The sequence below is a fragment of the Anguilla rostrata genome, chromosome 11 (assembly GCF_018555375.3).
Source record: "Anguilla rostrata isolate EN2019 chromosome 11, ASM1855537v3, whole genome shotgun sequence".
NCBI lineage: Eukaryota > Metazoa > Chordata > Actinopteri > Anguilliformes > Anguillidae > Anguilla > Anguilla rostrata.
In genome coordinates this window covers 10,626,457-10,643,031 of record NC_057943.1, presented here as the reverse complement: position 1 = coordinate 10,643,031, position 16,575 = coordinate 10,626,457, and the positions used below count along the sequence as shown (strand labels likewise).

Sequence of the window (16,575 nt, the reverse complement as noted above, 5' to 3'; positions counted from 1 at the left end):
CCGAATGCTACATGATTTGAAGCATTTCGGTTGGCTTTCAGACTCTACAGCCTTTTGTATCTTTTATTTTGTGAATGGCCTTGTGTGGAAGCAGGGAAAGATGCGGCTGAGAGCGGGTAGATTCTGACACGCTCGGCCAATCAGGTGCTGAGAGACTGAGGTGATAAGTGATGATGTCATTAAAGCCCCCCAAGGCAGGCGGAGTTCCTTTCAGTGTGTCCTGATTAGTCTCGCTGCAGTCTCGAAAAGGAGTGCGGATGAACGCTCTTTCGCAGGATATTCAGCTCTAAATTTGTTTCATGCAAAGTGCTTCAGTCCACCACCTTCAGAAGGCTGTCTAAGTAAAGTTAAATTGAGTGTGGGATCAACACTGCTCACCAACTGAAAGTGTGGTGTCAGATGTGAAGATGATAGGCTATAGTCTTATTGAAGGGCTCAGAAGAGACAGGCTTCTAACTGACTCCTTCAATAATGCACTATCGTGCATCTGACAGGAGTTAAGATGGATCATGGGATACAGCACAATAAATAAATCACTTCCTTTGTGATACACTTTCCATTGACATTTACACCAGTCAAGCAAAACATAAGTTACACACACTGCACCAGTTACTATGAAAATACTGTTTTGTTTTGTTTTTCTAGAAAACTTTTTTAAACAATATTTGAGCATATGTCAGGCTACATTATTACAGGGGTTGGGACACATAAAATGTATTCACTTATTATGTGGAGTAGGGGACCACGACGTTTCCAATGCTTTAAACTTCGTGCTGGCTGTAGTCGTGGTTGCTAAACCTAATGAAAAATTGTGCAAGAGTAAAATGAAAGCGGAGACAAAGATTTAAATTTATGCCTTCGGCCACATTTAAATTTTGTTTTTGACTGTGCCGTGCAAAAGAGTGCAGGAAGGTCTGGGAAAGAAAGGATGTTATTAAAAATACATTATTTTCCATCACATCCCTGCCTCGAAAACAAATTACATTTTAAATGTCTTTCTTTTGGCTTTACCCTAGAGTCTGACATCCCCTGATAGGTTGCAGAGTGATAATGTGATGGTGTAACGTAACTCTGTGACAATGTAAATGTAATTGCACTGAAGATGTCCCCCATCACCTGATTGGTTAGAGGACAAAGCCATTCAATGCTGTCTGTAGTTCAGGTGTGAGTCAGCTGGGGAGTGGCCACAGCATGACCATTCCTACTTGCCAGTCAGTGCTATGATGGTGTGCATAGAATGAATCGACCGTCCATAAGAGGTTCCTTCAAATGATGTGCAGCAGGCCTGGATTCAAAAAACACTTGTCCTTAACTTACACTTGTCCTTACTTTACTCGGGAGTAAAAGAAATTGTGGTTTATTTTTTTCCACCAACGTAAGGGGGTGAGTTCAGTGTTAACCAACCCTATGTCGGCAGGCTGTCTCAAAAAAAGAAGCCAACACTTGCATTTAGCTGTAAGTGAACGTTAAGGATGAATGTTGATTGAACCTTGATAAAAGTGTTTTCGCACGCTGTTTCTGAGTAACTGCTGCTCTGAGCCATGGCCCACCTGCAGGATTATTGGCAGGCTGGCTCGATGTGATGCGAGAGGGATTGTTGGAAAAGGCCAAAGCTCGTAATAACCCAAAGGATCATAATTCCTGCAACTATGAGTATCGAAGTCTCTTTCTGGCTCCTTACTCACGTGTAATAGGCTATTTAAATGCATGAGAAATTAAATTGCGCTCAGTCTTTACATTAATAAGTGCCCTTTGCAGAGAACTGTTGTATATCGGCTCCGGACACATAAAGCTCGTAGAATTGATTTAAAATGTATTTATCCACACTCGACTCCCAGGATCCTTTGCTAAATATAGACTGGCTTTCATGAGTTTGAAGAGCGTGTGCCGTGTTCCAAAATGGCTTCCGTGCGGCATGACTGAGCTCACGGTGCTCGTGTCACGCTGGAGCGAAGCGCATTTCAGGAGCCGCTTTCTCCACATTTAGACAGTGGATGTCAACACCTGCCACTGCACCACACCGCCCCGGAACCACGGGATGCGAGATGCTTCGGAATGTACCGCGGAAATCCAAAGGCACGCGCGTCTGCCCCGTGATATTTCCTGCCTCCGCCCGCTGTGCGCCATCCGCTGCAATTCCACATGGTCGGAGTTAAACTCAAAACCGCTGAAAACACTTGACTTTTGTTTGTGGTCAGATGGAATCATGGGAAATGGAAGCCATGTACAGTATCTCCTTCCAACCCTTGCAAGCACCTGGAGCGTACCCTGGTGTCGAGCCGCTCTCATACAACTAAACGCTCAGGCGTTCAGTGGATCCGTGAACCCCACTGTCATCAGGTATTATGCAGAATCTATAAATCCCTCCGCAAAGCTTCGCTGCAGGCTGCCTAGTCTCCCGGCATCATTATTTATCTCTCTGCCTGGAAGACCAGCTTATCCTAGGCCACTTACGCTGATAACGATACATCCCGTTCAGTTTGTTACAGTTTGATAAAGGGCGTCCTTACCTGAAGGTATAACAAGAAGTGCACCGCTCGGGATTTGAGCCTCCGAACTTCTGGTGACAAATCAAGTTCCGGGGCCACCACAGGCCATAGTACTGCTCACTGCTGCAGTTCCTTGGCTCTCTTTCTTTGGAGGAACCCTTTCTGGTAGTGAAAAAAGGATACAGTCACTATTAAAATACATCGGTCCCTGGTGATCATGGGCAGTAGGCTTAGTGGCGGAGGGTGTGAGCACTGACTTCCCCTGTGTAGAGAGGCAATGTAGTGACACATAACTTTGTTATGTTGTAGACTGAAGTTGAAATGGGGCATGGGGTGGGGTGGCTTACAGCATACATGGGTGAACTGCAGATTTTGGGAGGGCGGGGTTGACTATGAAAATGCATGCTTAGTCGGAAATATTTTGCATACTTTTGCCTGTATTGAACTTTCTGTCTAACATGCTGCAAACCCACACAAGTCCAAGGGGGGGCTTCCCTGTGTCAGTCAGTGGTACGGTACAGAGGTGCGTCCCTTCACCCTCTCCGCTGTGCGCCCGTGCCTGTGGAGTAGCCGGCTGTGCTCTTGTGCGCCCCCAGGTGGTGAGCTTCGCCAGTCTGAAGTACGAGCGCTCGTACGGCTGGATGGTGCTGTGCGTGCTGTGGTGCTCCATCGCCCAGTCCATCCTGCTGCCCATGTTCCTGTGGGCCTGCGACCGCTACAGGGCCGACGTCAAGATGGTGTGGGAGAAGTGCGTGGCCATCATGTCCAACGACGACGTGGACGAAGGTAGACCAGAGCGGGAGCGCGCGCGTACACGGGGCAAGCTGGAGGGGGGCGGGGGGAGCAGGGGGGAACAGACGAAAAGAGAGAGAGAGAGGGGGGTGGGGCTAGGTAGAAGGAAAGGTCTCCACAGCACAGCTTCACTGTTTTAAAGAGTCAGTTCCGTAACACCCTGAGCTGTGTCAGGGAAGTGATTTTTTTCAGGCTTCAGATGGTTTGAGCTGACTACAGTGCTTTAGATGTTAGACTTGAAAGTTCTGTTTTTGATTAATGATTAAAAAAAATGTTCATATTAACCAATAGGCATAGATGTTTAGAAGGAAAATTGAATTTACTTGAATCATTTCTCTGAATATGATGTGTATTGCTCAGTGTGTGAGTTTATGTCAAATTCCCAAACTGTGTGCGTAACTGTTGAGTCACATGAATGTCACAGTATCAAGACTTATTTTATCATCGTTTTTGTACCATAGACAATTTCTTTTTTGCTCTTTTGTCTGATAATATTGGCCAAGATTCAATCTAACTACATTGAACTTTGATAAATTATATTCAGCAAGTGTGTTTTGTTACTTAACAAAAACTCACTTACCTGACTTTTAAATTTCTGTGTGTCATCGCCAAATACAAAATATTGTGTTGGTGTCAAAAAAGGAAGACGTGTAAATTCAGCAGTTAAAATTAAGAAAGTTAAAATTAAAAGCACAATGTGCTTAGATCGAATCTGAGCTTTTGTTTTTCCTTCACATCATTCTCCTCTTATCCATTTCACATTGTCTTGTATTATTTAAACTCATCCCTGATGCCTACCATTGTGTGTATGTGAACTCTGTGCTTACTGATTAAATTGCTCACATTACGATAAAGATTAATTGTGGAGAGATTAAGATAAATTTAGGATAGAGCATCTTTCTGTTCCAATATTTTTTATTGTTGTGAAATGCAAGCAGGATTGGTCAGATTATAGTGTGATTTCATTTTTGCAAACCAAAAAAAAAAAAACGTGAAAGCATTGCTGGTGTACTAAACAAATAAACAAATGGCATTTACTGTAGCAAGAATCATTGACATCTACTCCAGTGCATCTGGTCATAAGGGCATCTGTTTAGATTTCATGTTTTCATGATGACTGATTTGAAGCGAGTGATTCAAGGCGATTCTCTGTTAAAGCAAGAAGTCCATGGATGTATTTGCTGTGGTTAATGAACGATCCAATTAAACTGGTTCAGATCCTATGGTGAGACTTAAACAGAAAACCCAGTGACCATTTGCAAACATACAACAGTATGTGTCCTGCAGAAGTTCTATTTTACATTTCATTACAAACTAGAATGTGTTGCAGCTAGGGTAGCTTGAGGTGAAATAACCACAATGGATGTACTATTACAGTGCATCTGAAAATAATCTACTTTCTAAAGTGCAGGATGTGGGTTTGACTGCCACAGGGACTGACCTCTAGAATAATGACATGTAAGAGTTTCATTATTAATGCCTTTTCATTTTTTTTTGCATTAAATCGAAAACACATTGTTACAACTAAATTACTAACAACTCCCAGCCTTATGAGCAAGAATATCACAGTCTGCATTATCCTCAAAATGTCAATGAAACTCTCATTAAAGGGTTGATATCTAGTCCACTTGTCCAAAGCTGGAATTGAACTCTATTTTCCAAATATGGTTCCAGTTCCAGTGGATGAGGCAGAGACGTGTTCAGTGCATATTTTAACTGCTGTCACAAGTATTAACATATTTTTCAGTCGGAATTTCTAAAATGGGTTACTCAATAATCTGACCAGTTCAACAAAGTTTTGGGTGTACTTTTGTGGTTATGTGGATCAAAGACATTTCTAAATAGCTTTCTCCAGACTGTACTTTCATGCTAATATTTTGGGAGACATTACCATGATTGACACTGATCCTAAAAGGATCCACAGTAAGACAAAGCACTCAAACTTTTCAAACAGTTAACAGTCCTTATTAAAAATCATTGTGGCCTGTTGCCCCCCCCACCCCGTCCTTCACCCACAATCTTTTTTTTATATTTTTCCGTTTGTGACATTGATTTGATTGTTTCACTAGAAAGAATAAAGTTCCTTATAGTTTTGCTTGATTTGAATGTTACCAGTTCTCTACTTCTTTTCAGAGGGCTTGCCTTGTATAACACAACTCAGTTGTATGTATAAAAGGGTTATTTCTTGCCTACAAAGCTTCTGTTTCGCATGCAAAGCTGCCTGTGCAATAGCTAATTTCATCCTTCATCTAACAAATGACCCACATTTGCCTCAAGATCAGCATTTTACACTATACTTCAACTGATTGAAAGTGAATCTTGAAATGTAATCACATTTCTTTCATATATTTACTGAACAACATTATATGTAAAATGATGGCTCTAAATTACTATTTTTGTTGTTGTTATGTGGGGTTAGATTTTCCCAATTTGTACAACCCAAACGGTCCATACTAACTCTGGACCAGGCTGCCGCTTCCCAGAATTCAGAAGCACTCAGGCACTCTAAGTACTAGACCTCAAAAGTCATAATTTCAGTCAGTTTATTCAAAAGTTCAGACTGCACTTGCATATAAAGTGATGATTTTATTCCGGTCGTTTTTCATTGAAAATTCAAAATTTGAAAAGCGGACCAAAAAAAGAGAAAAAGAAAGAACATGGATTGTTTCTTTTATCTATACGTCTGTCTGTCTGTCTGTCTGTGTACTTGAGCACGTTTTTTTTTAATCCTGATATATATGCTTTCTGCATTTGCAGAAAACAGCCAGGATGGCGGAATTCATCCGGACTTAATATATGACAGACCATATGACTATAGCTCCGCTGGTGATATCATGACGGTAGACCGTATTGCCAAGTACGAATTCTCAACCTTAGAAAGGGGGGTCCCCCAAGGTTATCCATTGAGGGAACTACAGGAAGATAAAATGCAGTATTTGCAGGTATATTTCTATTGATTTTTTGAATCCTAAAATTTACACAAAATTCTTCGTTTATAATCAACAATGTGCATGTAAAAGTGGCATTCATCTTTGTCATGCAACTTTATTGATCATTTTTGGTGATCTGCTGGAATAGTTTTACTATGAAAATGAATCACGCTCTAGAAATAAAAGTACAGAGAAAATGACTCTAAGGAATATTCTGGCTGACTAATATTTGGCAAATATGACCAACAACAGTCTGTACTTCCAAATAGGATATGCATTTTGAGGTCTTGCTATGAACAGTTAATTTGCATGATTCATATTATGAAGGACATGTTGAATTTACCATTTTCATCTGCTTTTTATGCAGTTGAAAAATATGATATGCAAGAGTTCAGAGACAGGGTCAAAGCATGCTACTGACAGGTTCAATGTTAGATGCAAACAAAAAACTATGGAACATAATGGTTCAAAATCTAACATTTTTTTCAAGTTCCAGAAAGAATATCTTACACTTAAGCAGCCTCATTAAATAATTGGTTCATATATTTTCAGCTAAATCCTCTAATCTCAGTCACGTCATATTGCCTGCAGCCAGACAGAGCCAATCATTAGTAGAGGTGTGAAATGCTCCTCTTCAATCCCTGAACCTCTGAAATACCTCTCTCCACATGTAGTCTTCAAGTGCTGGTTAAAGGCTTCTTCTTCATAACGCTCTGCGTTACACCAGTTACTCCCTGTAGCGAAGTTGAAGGCACGTAGGCACCTAGAAGGCAGGGGCAATAATAACTGCCCCGGGGGTCTCGCTGAACTGAGGCCCGTGGCCGTCTTTACCTGAGAGTAAAAGAGAAAAAGTGAACTTCATTCAGATTAGCGTAGGTACGGCGATATGAGGCACTTGAAGGCTGGATTTGGAGGCGCCATCCCCAGAACAAACATCTCTCAACCTGACCAGTGCGCTGGCTGAGCACATCACCCCCCTGAGACATTTACCATCGCTGCACCATTTTATTATTGCAACAGTAACACCCAATTATTCTGTTGATTGCACAAGCCCGCAAAGCCTTGTATAGGTCTCAAAAGATGAAGCTTATTTCGGTATCTTGCAACAAAATACGTAGCAATTAATGACTTGTGAGAACTATAGTTCTAACCTACCTATTTCTACTTACAATCTATCAATTTCCTGTTAATGGAAATGTTCGATTGGGGGGAAAATACAGTTATCGATACAGTAGCCATCATTTCACAACATCAGGTCATCCACCCTTTCATGCAGGAGTAAATCTGTATGAAAGAATTTTGAGTTTTGAAAGGAGTTTTACATTTTTTCAACCTTACCATATCTATCCATGTTATTTAGCTGAAAATAATAATCAAATGGACTTTCTTCACTTTATTAACCTAGTATATGATTGGAATTATAGTTGTGCTAAAGCATGAATAGAGTTGGACACAATGCATCAGTAAATGTCTGAATTATTATGAATATTGCGAATGAATATTTTAAAAAAGCTTGTGTTCATTTGATGTTTTGAGGTAATTGTATGTATGTATTCAAAAAGCATCACCAATTTGAAAGTTTTTCATTAAAGAACAGTGACTGACAATTGCTGTGCAGCTCATATTCTGTCAGCGCTTGTGCAATTTTAAATTGGGTTAACAGTCAATTAGCCTAATTTCCCTTCCCATTGTGCATTGTGAAGGAAGGTTTCATTTTTACCTGTCCCCCTGCATCTACCATGAATGCTTTGCTGCCCTCTGCTGGTCACGTTTCACACATAAGGCTACTGTATCTTCTGTTGCGGGCGTTCGCTCACTTAAAAGTTACAGAGACACGGGCGCACCCTAGTGGCAGCCTTGTGATGTATGTTTCTGGATATCTCAGTGGCTTTTTCTATCTCCAAAGTCTGACATTATGTCTCTCTTGAATAGTCCTCAGAACAATGTGGAATGTGAGTATCAATTTCCAGCATACATGTGTAACACTCAATACCCTTCAACATCAGTATGCATATGTTCTAGTTGTCAGCACTCTTAATTAATTTTTACAAAAACAAACTCAGCAGTGATACAATAATTCATTGCAAAAACAGAAATTACTTTTAACTGAAAATACAATCTGAAAGCCAACAGTTAAAAGATGCTGAAAAAAAGACTAAGAGCTATGATGTAATTTCTGATGTTGGTCTAATTTTAACATCGAAGGGGTTTACCCTCTTTTGTCTGCATTGATTCCTCTGTACACATGAAGCCAGAACAGTAACTAATGACAGGCAATGCTAAGAAAAAAATAAATAAAAATTCCAACAGTATAGACGTTAGTTCTGTTAAGCTGTGCATGTGCAGTGGCGCGCGCCACCACAGTCCTGACGCCTGTCGTCTGTGTGTTACCCCAGGTGCCCCCTACAAGAAGATACTCCCACGACGAAACAGACATGTGGAGCACAGGTCAGATCCCTGCCTACCTCCATCGCTGGGGCTCCACGGAGGACATCATTGGGATCCCCCACTACAGCTCGCCCCGCCACGAGAGGCGGAGAAGCAGCCTGGTCTCCTACCACGAGGAGACTGCGCCCTACCGCAAGAGGAGGAAGTCCGAGGACAGCGTGCACTCTCTCAAGCAGCTGCCCCGCGGGGAGCGTTACGAGGAGGACTTTAAGTGCTTTAGCCGGGACGAGGTGATCAACTTCATCGACGAGACGCCGCTGCCCAGCCCGATGAAGAGCCCCCGCCGCGCCTCGGCCATCTCCCTCATCCCGGACGCGTACGAGCAGCGCATCGTCCTGCTCCCGCACTTCCCGCTCACCGACTTCGAGCGCGAGCCGCAGGCCCTGCGCCGCGTGCTGGTCGAGCTGCCCGAGAACTCCGCCGGGCGCCGCGCCGGCCGTCGCCACGGCGACGCCGCGGGGGAGGGCGGCGGCTCCGCCCCCTGCGCGTCGGGCTCGGGCTGCCACCCCGGCCTGCCGGAGGGGAGGCGCACGTCCGAACTGGCCCCCCCCGCGCACTCTGCCCACAGGTTCAGGACAGGCCTGGGGGAGGGCGGCAGCTGGGCGGATCAAAAGAACCTGACTAAAGTTGAGAGCAAAGGAAGCACAAATAGTTTTTTAAGCTCACCTTCAGCGTCGTCCGGATACATCACCTTTCACTCAGATTCCATAGGGTCCACCACCTAGGGGAGGCGTGGAGCTTTTATTATTATTATTATTATTATTATTATTATTATTATTATTACTGATTTTTTTTGTTCATTCTAAGTGTGGAATGTTGATTCTTTTTTTTGTAATAATATGGGAACAAGATATCAACTGGGACAAAAAATTCATATCTGGGGAGCAGTGTGGGCTGGGTGCAGACGTTTATCATTTGTTGCAGACCCGTATCACTGTAGTTCGTCCCGTTCGTCTGGGACTGACCACTGGCATTGCTTTCCGAGCGGCTTTTCGCACACTTCATGTCGGCCCTTGTGTTAAAAAAATCGGCAAACGTGACGACGGTGGAGGTGGACTGTGTAGTGCAGGGACAGCTGCTAACTGTACATAGAGAACATTTCAATGCTACACTGTAGCTTTCCTCTCCAACTCCAACACAAGCATTTCATTTGAGTTATCTCACAAAAGTATTTCACTGCTTCGCTTCATGGGCTTTGTTTCCTCTTTAGTTATCTTATTGGTGGTTCTGTGTGTTATTTTCTTAAATTAACGAACAAGGTAACGAGGAACAAAGCTATTTTATTACTTTTCTGCACATAGAAATATGTTTCAGAACTATACATAATTTGCTGTCTTTGTTTACATTCGCTTTCCTGTTTTGTCAGATTCTGCTTGATGGTTCTCTTTAAGTCTTTTAAATTACAGTTTCAAATATATGAAACAGGAATCGATGGAAAATAAGGAGGCTACTTTTTGCCAGTTTATTCCAGGAAATCAAACGCCTTTGTAGCCAAGTGCTTACCAGCACATTTATATAGAAATGTATGTAAGCAAGCAGTGCAGCAGTTATGTTTCGTTAATACTTGGTCTATCTGTTTCTGCCTCAACCTTCCTCCACTTTTATGCATTTTCACCCCTATTGTTATGCGTTATCACACTGTTAAACTGTGATACTAAATTCAACACACAAATATCAACAAATAATGAAATATTGCGTTCTCACAACACAAGACATGGGTTACATTACCTTTCGTCCCTGTGTGGACATTTTTTCACATGTCTCTGGAAGAGTATTAATTTGTATGAGCCCCAAAGACAGAATTAAAAAAAAACACGATTTGGAATGTCATCTAAATTTCCACAGAGTAGCTCTTTCAGATTTGTACATAACAGTGGCAGATAGTATTGGATGTATGGTATGTTTGTTTTTTGTTTTTTTATTTATGGTGATGATTGAAATCAAATATCAAAATAATGCATACCATTCATCATATCTCTGCAAATGCACATGTATCCATGCATGCGCACACTTTCTCACAGATTGATATACATACAATCCATCGCCAGTGCACTTAATCCTCAATGCTCAAGCCAGGCAAAGTGTGATTTTATTTATTTCTTATGCAATTTATCCTATAGAATTCAAATCCCAAGTCAGCTAATGATAAGCATAACTTGTGCAAGAAATGACAAAACAACTGCCAACATTTTAAAACAATGCTCTAATAAAATGGAATTGCCCAGATAGAAAATGGACTCCTAAATTATTAAAGTTCACTAATGGTGCTTTGGAATTTTGCTGCTTCAAAAATAGCCTAGCAGTGCAGGAGATAGACGTCGCTTATAAAGGAACAATGACTTTCCTATCTAAATCATTTTGGTCCATAAAAGTCCTTTCAGCCTAGATTTCCTAGTGTTTTGGATTTTTCTACACTTAATTTGCAATCAACCTTATTTCACACAGTATATGATTTCTGAAAGAAACAAAAATTCTGTTTGGAACATTTGTGTACAGGAAAAGTAGCAAGACAAAATTCTATCTGATGAATAAACTTATTATGGTTTAGTGAAATGGGAAACAAATGACCAGCCATGACTTGAAATGGAATTCATATGTCTTTTTGATAGCCTTGCTGTGCAGTGGGCCTACCTTCCTTGCTCCTGTCACCACTAAAAAGAATAGTATACTAGCTAGCACACTACTAGCAGAATTATACTAGCTCATTCTCTCTCTCGAAAAAAAGTGATTGGAGCAAAGTTTTAATACAAGAAAGAATGTGTTCTTTGACACTTGATTAACAGGAATTAAATGTCCTTAAATGGTTTATTAATGCTTACCTAACATGCTTACTAAAACACATTATACACACAAGACAAAGCTTATCAGGCTGCTATTGCTGTTGTTTGACACCCCAGATTTCAAAATCTCCAGATTTGGATTACAATTGAAACTTTTTATGTGGACATTCGGACACACATTCATTCCAAACTGATTTTCTTTTTTTTTTATCGTAGTTTTCAGAATCTACATTTGTAACATATTTTCTTTTTAGAGCTACTAATAATTGTCAAATTAATGGACATTGTTTGGTGTCTATGTTGTTCAAATGATGATTTGTTTCAAGAGGACTAAAAATCTATTCCGAATATAAATAAAAATGGATGAAACCCATGCCATTTGTTTAAAAATGTTCTACGTGTATTTTGCATTTGTAAAAAATAAATAAAAAGTGATTCTTTCCTTGTTGATGTTTTGCAGAAGTGCAGGATGAAGTGGACACTGATTATGTTTAAAGGGTTCATTCACAGCTCAGTTTTATTGATGTTTTCCACTTTTTTGAAATAATTTAAGGTTATAATCTGTAAGGAGCAGAAAGAAATAAAGCAAATGTTTCAAGACAAATTCTTACCTTTTGTAGTCTGTCCTTGCATATTCAAACTGAACCTGTGAAGGAATAATATTGTTCCTGTTAAATGATCCATCTTCCATATGTTACTACTACTACTACTACAATGACTGCCACTACTACTACTACTACTACAATGACTGCTACTACTACTACTACTACTACTAATAATAATAATAATAATAATAATAATAATAATTTCTAGCAATTTGAAAAGCATTTGTAGATATTCTAAAATTATCCATACCAAGTTGCTCAAATGTATCTCGTAATTTAGGATGAAAAACTAGTAACATTTTTTGAAAATCTGAAATGACATATGGTACATGGTAGAATGCAACAAACTGGAATCATCTGCAAAATAATAGTTTTGGGATCAAACCACTTTCACTGTGAATTCTTCACGTTTGGCTCTGTACCCCATTGGGTTTGAAATTAAACAATAAATATGAAGATAAACTGGAGTCTGTCAGCGTTAATTTGTCAGCATTTACATCTATATCAGGTGATCCATGTAGGACCCCCCCCCCGCCCATTTCCTGGGCGTCACTAATTCATGCACAAGAAAGCTAACAAGAGGTCTTGAGTTGATTCTAGTTGTGAAATTTGCATTTGCAGTCTGTTGCTGTTCTCTCTCAACACGAGGACCAAAGAAGTGTGAATGCAAGCAAAGCAGGCCATCAGTGGGTGAAAATTAAGAATAAATCGATCAGAGTATGTGACCAAAGAATACTTTCAGTTGTGAAGAAAACCCCCTTTTGAACTGTCCAACAGATCAAGAAACACTTTCCAGGATGTAGGCATAGATGTATCAAAGACTAAAATAAAGACACTACACCAGCATAACCTCACAGGGTTTACTACAAACCACGGGCAAGCCTCACGGACAGAACTACCAGGATAGAGTTTTCTTGAAAGTAAATCCAGGAGTTTGCATAAAAGTCAATCTAAAATGAGTGCAGAGTTCTAGAACAAACTCCTTTGGACAGATGAGATGTGAGGAAAGAGAGAAATGTGGAGAAAGAAAGGAACTACTCATAATCAAAATATGCCCTTCCTCTCGACTCTTCCTGTCTGTCTGGATGATAAACTACAAAACAACATTTGCAGTCTGTTTAAGGAACCATCCCTATACCCAGGTGTTGGTGCTGTGAGTGTTACATACACTCACGAACTTAAACGTACTCGGTATATATATTGGGTATATATTGCTTATATTAAAAAACGGAGCCTTGTTTACTATGTGTATAACTCCCACGTTGATGATGGATTTAACAATCCTCGTCAACATGACGAGTGGGCCTACTCGGGAAATGTCAGCCAACCAAATGAACAGAAACCTAGACCAGCTGAGATACCCTAGAATGCAGTCGTTAGAGCGTTATCCTAGCTTTAGAAAAACCCTGCCACCTTTTGTCCCAGCAACCTACTCAACCATATTGCCTGTCTTTTTCCACCTCAAAAAAGAAATTCCACGGTATTAATGCAGTGCAATCGAGCAGCGACCCGGATCTCACGCTTAATACACCAATTTTAGCAATTATATGGCTAATTATACGCCACAGCTTGCCTCTCGCCCAGAGCCACACAAGTTGCAAACCACCCAAAACGACACTGGCAACGACAACAAAAAGATTCAAAACAAAAGCTAAGAATTAAACACAATTATATAATTTATATAACCTGCAAAACAAAATATAGACAGTCAATAATAAAGCTGTTTTAATCCATGGTCCTAGTGACATACATGCTAAATGTAACTGATGTCGGCGTCCGTACTGATCATTTACTTTCCAATGTTACCATTAAAATTTTATAATATGGTCCATCATAGAAAACAGGAATTGAAATATTATCAGAAAATATAATAGGCCTAATTGAACATCTACTGTCCAATTTCTTCTCTGGGTGAGGCCAAATGAGTCTTTGCATTCTCTATTGCATTAGGTACACGTATAGCTTTTACGAACGCTTGGCTAGGCACAGTATAATGCAAATAGCTCCTTTCTCTGTTCTGTCGGCCGTTCTACACTTGTGCTGTGGTCAGACTGAACAACGTTACATGAACAACATTGGGAAATGTTTTTAAAAAAATATGCGTTAGTGGGTCTCTTGCACTCCTGTTATCGTTCCAGCGTTCCAGTTAAACAATGTCGAAAGGTTTACACGTGTACAGCTACTCCTTGTCCTGTCACATTTTTTATTTGGCTGTATTAGCCATACTCTAACATTTTAACCCTCCAAGGGGGTGGTAGGAATAAACTTCTGCCATCTATCCAACCTAATTTAAATATTTTCTCTGTTCTTCACCTTAAATGTTAGCTCTCCTCGCTTAAGAGGCGTCCTTTTCTCCGCGAGCCCTACCCTTTGAATGTCCTCTGCACACTACTGATCGTGAATGCCGTCTGAAAGGCGCGAGGGCGTTCCCACGATTCTCCTCGCCGCAAGGTGCCATCCTCTGTAAAATTAACTCAAAAGACGGATTTTTAACACTGAAACCCGGCCAACATTCCACCACACACACGCGCGCGCACACACACATAGGCTACGACTTTCAGAATACGATGGATGGAGGGGCCCCTTTTTATTTTTTTATAAATCGTTATATTTCATTTCGCAGAGGACTGCATCTTGGGCTCTATGCACATTATCAGCAACGATAACATTTGTAAAATTTAACTTAACCTCGTTTCCCAGAACCTTTTAAAACAACAATGGCATAATTATCTGATTGTTTTGATTAATGCGTAATGTAATTTACTTACCCTATCAAAATGTATACAAAATCCTTTCGTTAAAGCTAATTGCTACCAAATGCAGCTAGCGGGCGAGCGTGCAAATAATTAGCAGCAGAAAATTGCTGTGGTGTTCAACAAGCAGTTGATTTGCGCGCGACTGTTTCGGTACTAATGCGTTAAACTTGAGAAGAAAGAGATGAATAGCGCCACATGGCACGCGCACTATGTGCAGGCAGTCCTTGCACCCTTGGAGTCTCAGTTACGTGTTTATAATATAGCCAGGAGGCATTTGAGAGGCTACATTTTTACTGTTCTGTTCTATCGAAGACATATCAACGAAATATGTTGCATAGTTCTCAATCACAATTTCGATGTGTCGACACGATGTGAATTGAGATTTATCTAAAAACGTTCAGACGTCTTATAGCTGAAGTGCGATTACTTTTATTTTAGTAAACACTGGATAATGCATGTATTATTTTATTTATCTCCTTTGAAAAATATGATTTTTTTAAAAGCAGGAGTAAAGGTCCCCGTCATATTCAGAAAACGTCCAGTTTCACATCGAACAAAGGCCAGAATTGGCATTACCATCATGATTTCTTTGATGTGACCATTTTAAGCGCACTTAATTTCTCATTACTTGTAATACCATTGCTGTAGGTTTGACATGAAAGAGTAGCCTAATTGGCTTATTAAAGATGGGGGATTGACTGAAGCCGCGCCACTGCAGATATTTGAAGAGTGAACTGAACATATACACAATCAAGTAAAAGTCCAGTGTTAATTCAACTCTAACAGTTTTAATTAAACCGTTAACAGATAACGTTTGGTCCCACTCTGGAAGAGTTGAATTAATTCTGGACATTTTACTGTGCTTCCTAAATGTTACTTAGCACCGTGCCTACTGTTACAGCGGCCAGAAATCTCATAAACGCGACAGTACCTTGCCTATCTGTGGTCACTGTACTATTATTTCCTTCTTTGACTCCAAAAAAGATGGACAATACAATATGTAGGTTCACTCTCCAACAACACTTTTGCGAAAAGACCATCCATTGTGTGTGAATGAGAGTGAGAGTGAGAGAGTGAGTGAGTGAGTGGGAGAGAGAGAGGAGGAGTGAGGGAGAAGTGTGGTCCTGGCCTGTGTCGGTGTTAAAAACCATTCGGTTGAGTTGAAATTACAGATTAAATTTTACAGGTAATATTGAAGTGTGTGTGTGTGTGTGTGTGTGTGTTTGAATGAAACAGTTTAAAGCTCAATGAGTTTTTATAAAAGTTTGACTTTATTACAAAAATATAGCCTATTTTATACAGCATAAAAATCTAGGAAATATAAAACATTATGACATCTAATCAGTGCAATTCAGTACATAGGGAAAATTCAATTAGGCAAAAATCGATTTTAAAAACTCGTTTTTACCAAGGTCGCCAGTAGCTCGGCGATATAACTCCCACCAATGCATTATAATTTTGGCCTTCAGTGTGGCACCTATTTCTGGGATATACATCTTTGAAAAGTCTGTTTCCTCTGTTGTCGAAGTTATGTGAGTTGCGCCGTCCCTTGATTTGTTCTCTGTCTCCCTTCGCTCTCACTGTTGATGTTGGAACACTGCACATATTTATGTACGAGCTTGGGAGCGGTTTGGCACATTGTGGATCGCAAAGCGTGGAAGCCGCCTGGCTCGACTCGTCTCCTGCGGTGGTTGAGCGCGGGGGCAATGCTGCATTTCCCGGGGCTACTACTGCGGCGTCGCTGTCCGTGGTCCTGGAACCTTTTGTCACTCCCT

At 40.6% G+C, this 16,575-nt stretch overlaps 1 protein-coding gene across 4 annotated transcripts in view; it reads left to right on the top strand.

Annotated features, from left to right (window-relative positions):
- LOC135233889 (probable G-protein coupled receptor 153) overlaps nt 1–12,043 on the top strand; it is a 49,566-nt gene extending 37,523 nt beyond the window's left edge. Inside the window, exons 4-7 of one of the 4 annotated variants that reach the window (XM_064297827.1) lie at nt 3,086–3,275; nt 5,415–5,444; nt 8,144–8,163; nt 8,608–12,043. In XM_064297827.1, the coding sequence (XP_064153897.1) occupies nt 3,086–3,275; nt 5,415–5,444; nt 8,144–8,163; nt 8,608–9,384 (1,017 nt within the window). In that variant the 3' untranslated portion in view covers nt 9,385–12,043. Of the gene's footprint in view, nt 1–3,085; nt 3,276–5,414; nt 5,445–6,038; nt 6,224–8,143; nt 8,164–8,607 lie in introns of all 4 variants that reach the window. The other 3 variants (XM_064297830.1, XM_064297826.1, XM_064297829.1) reach the window with 3 other exon arrangements.
- The last annotated feature ends 4,532 nt before the right edge of the window (nt 12,044–16,575 follow it).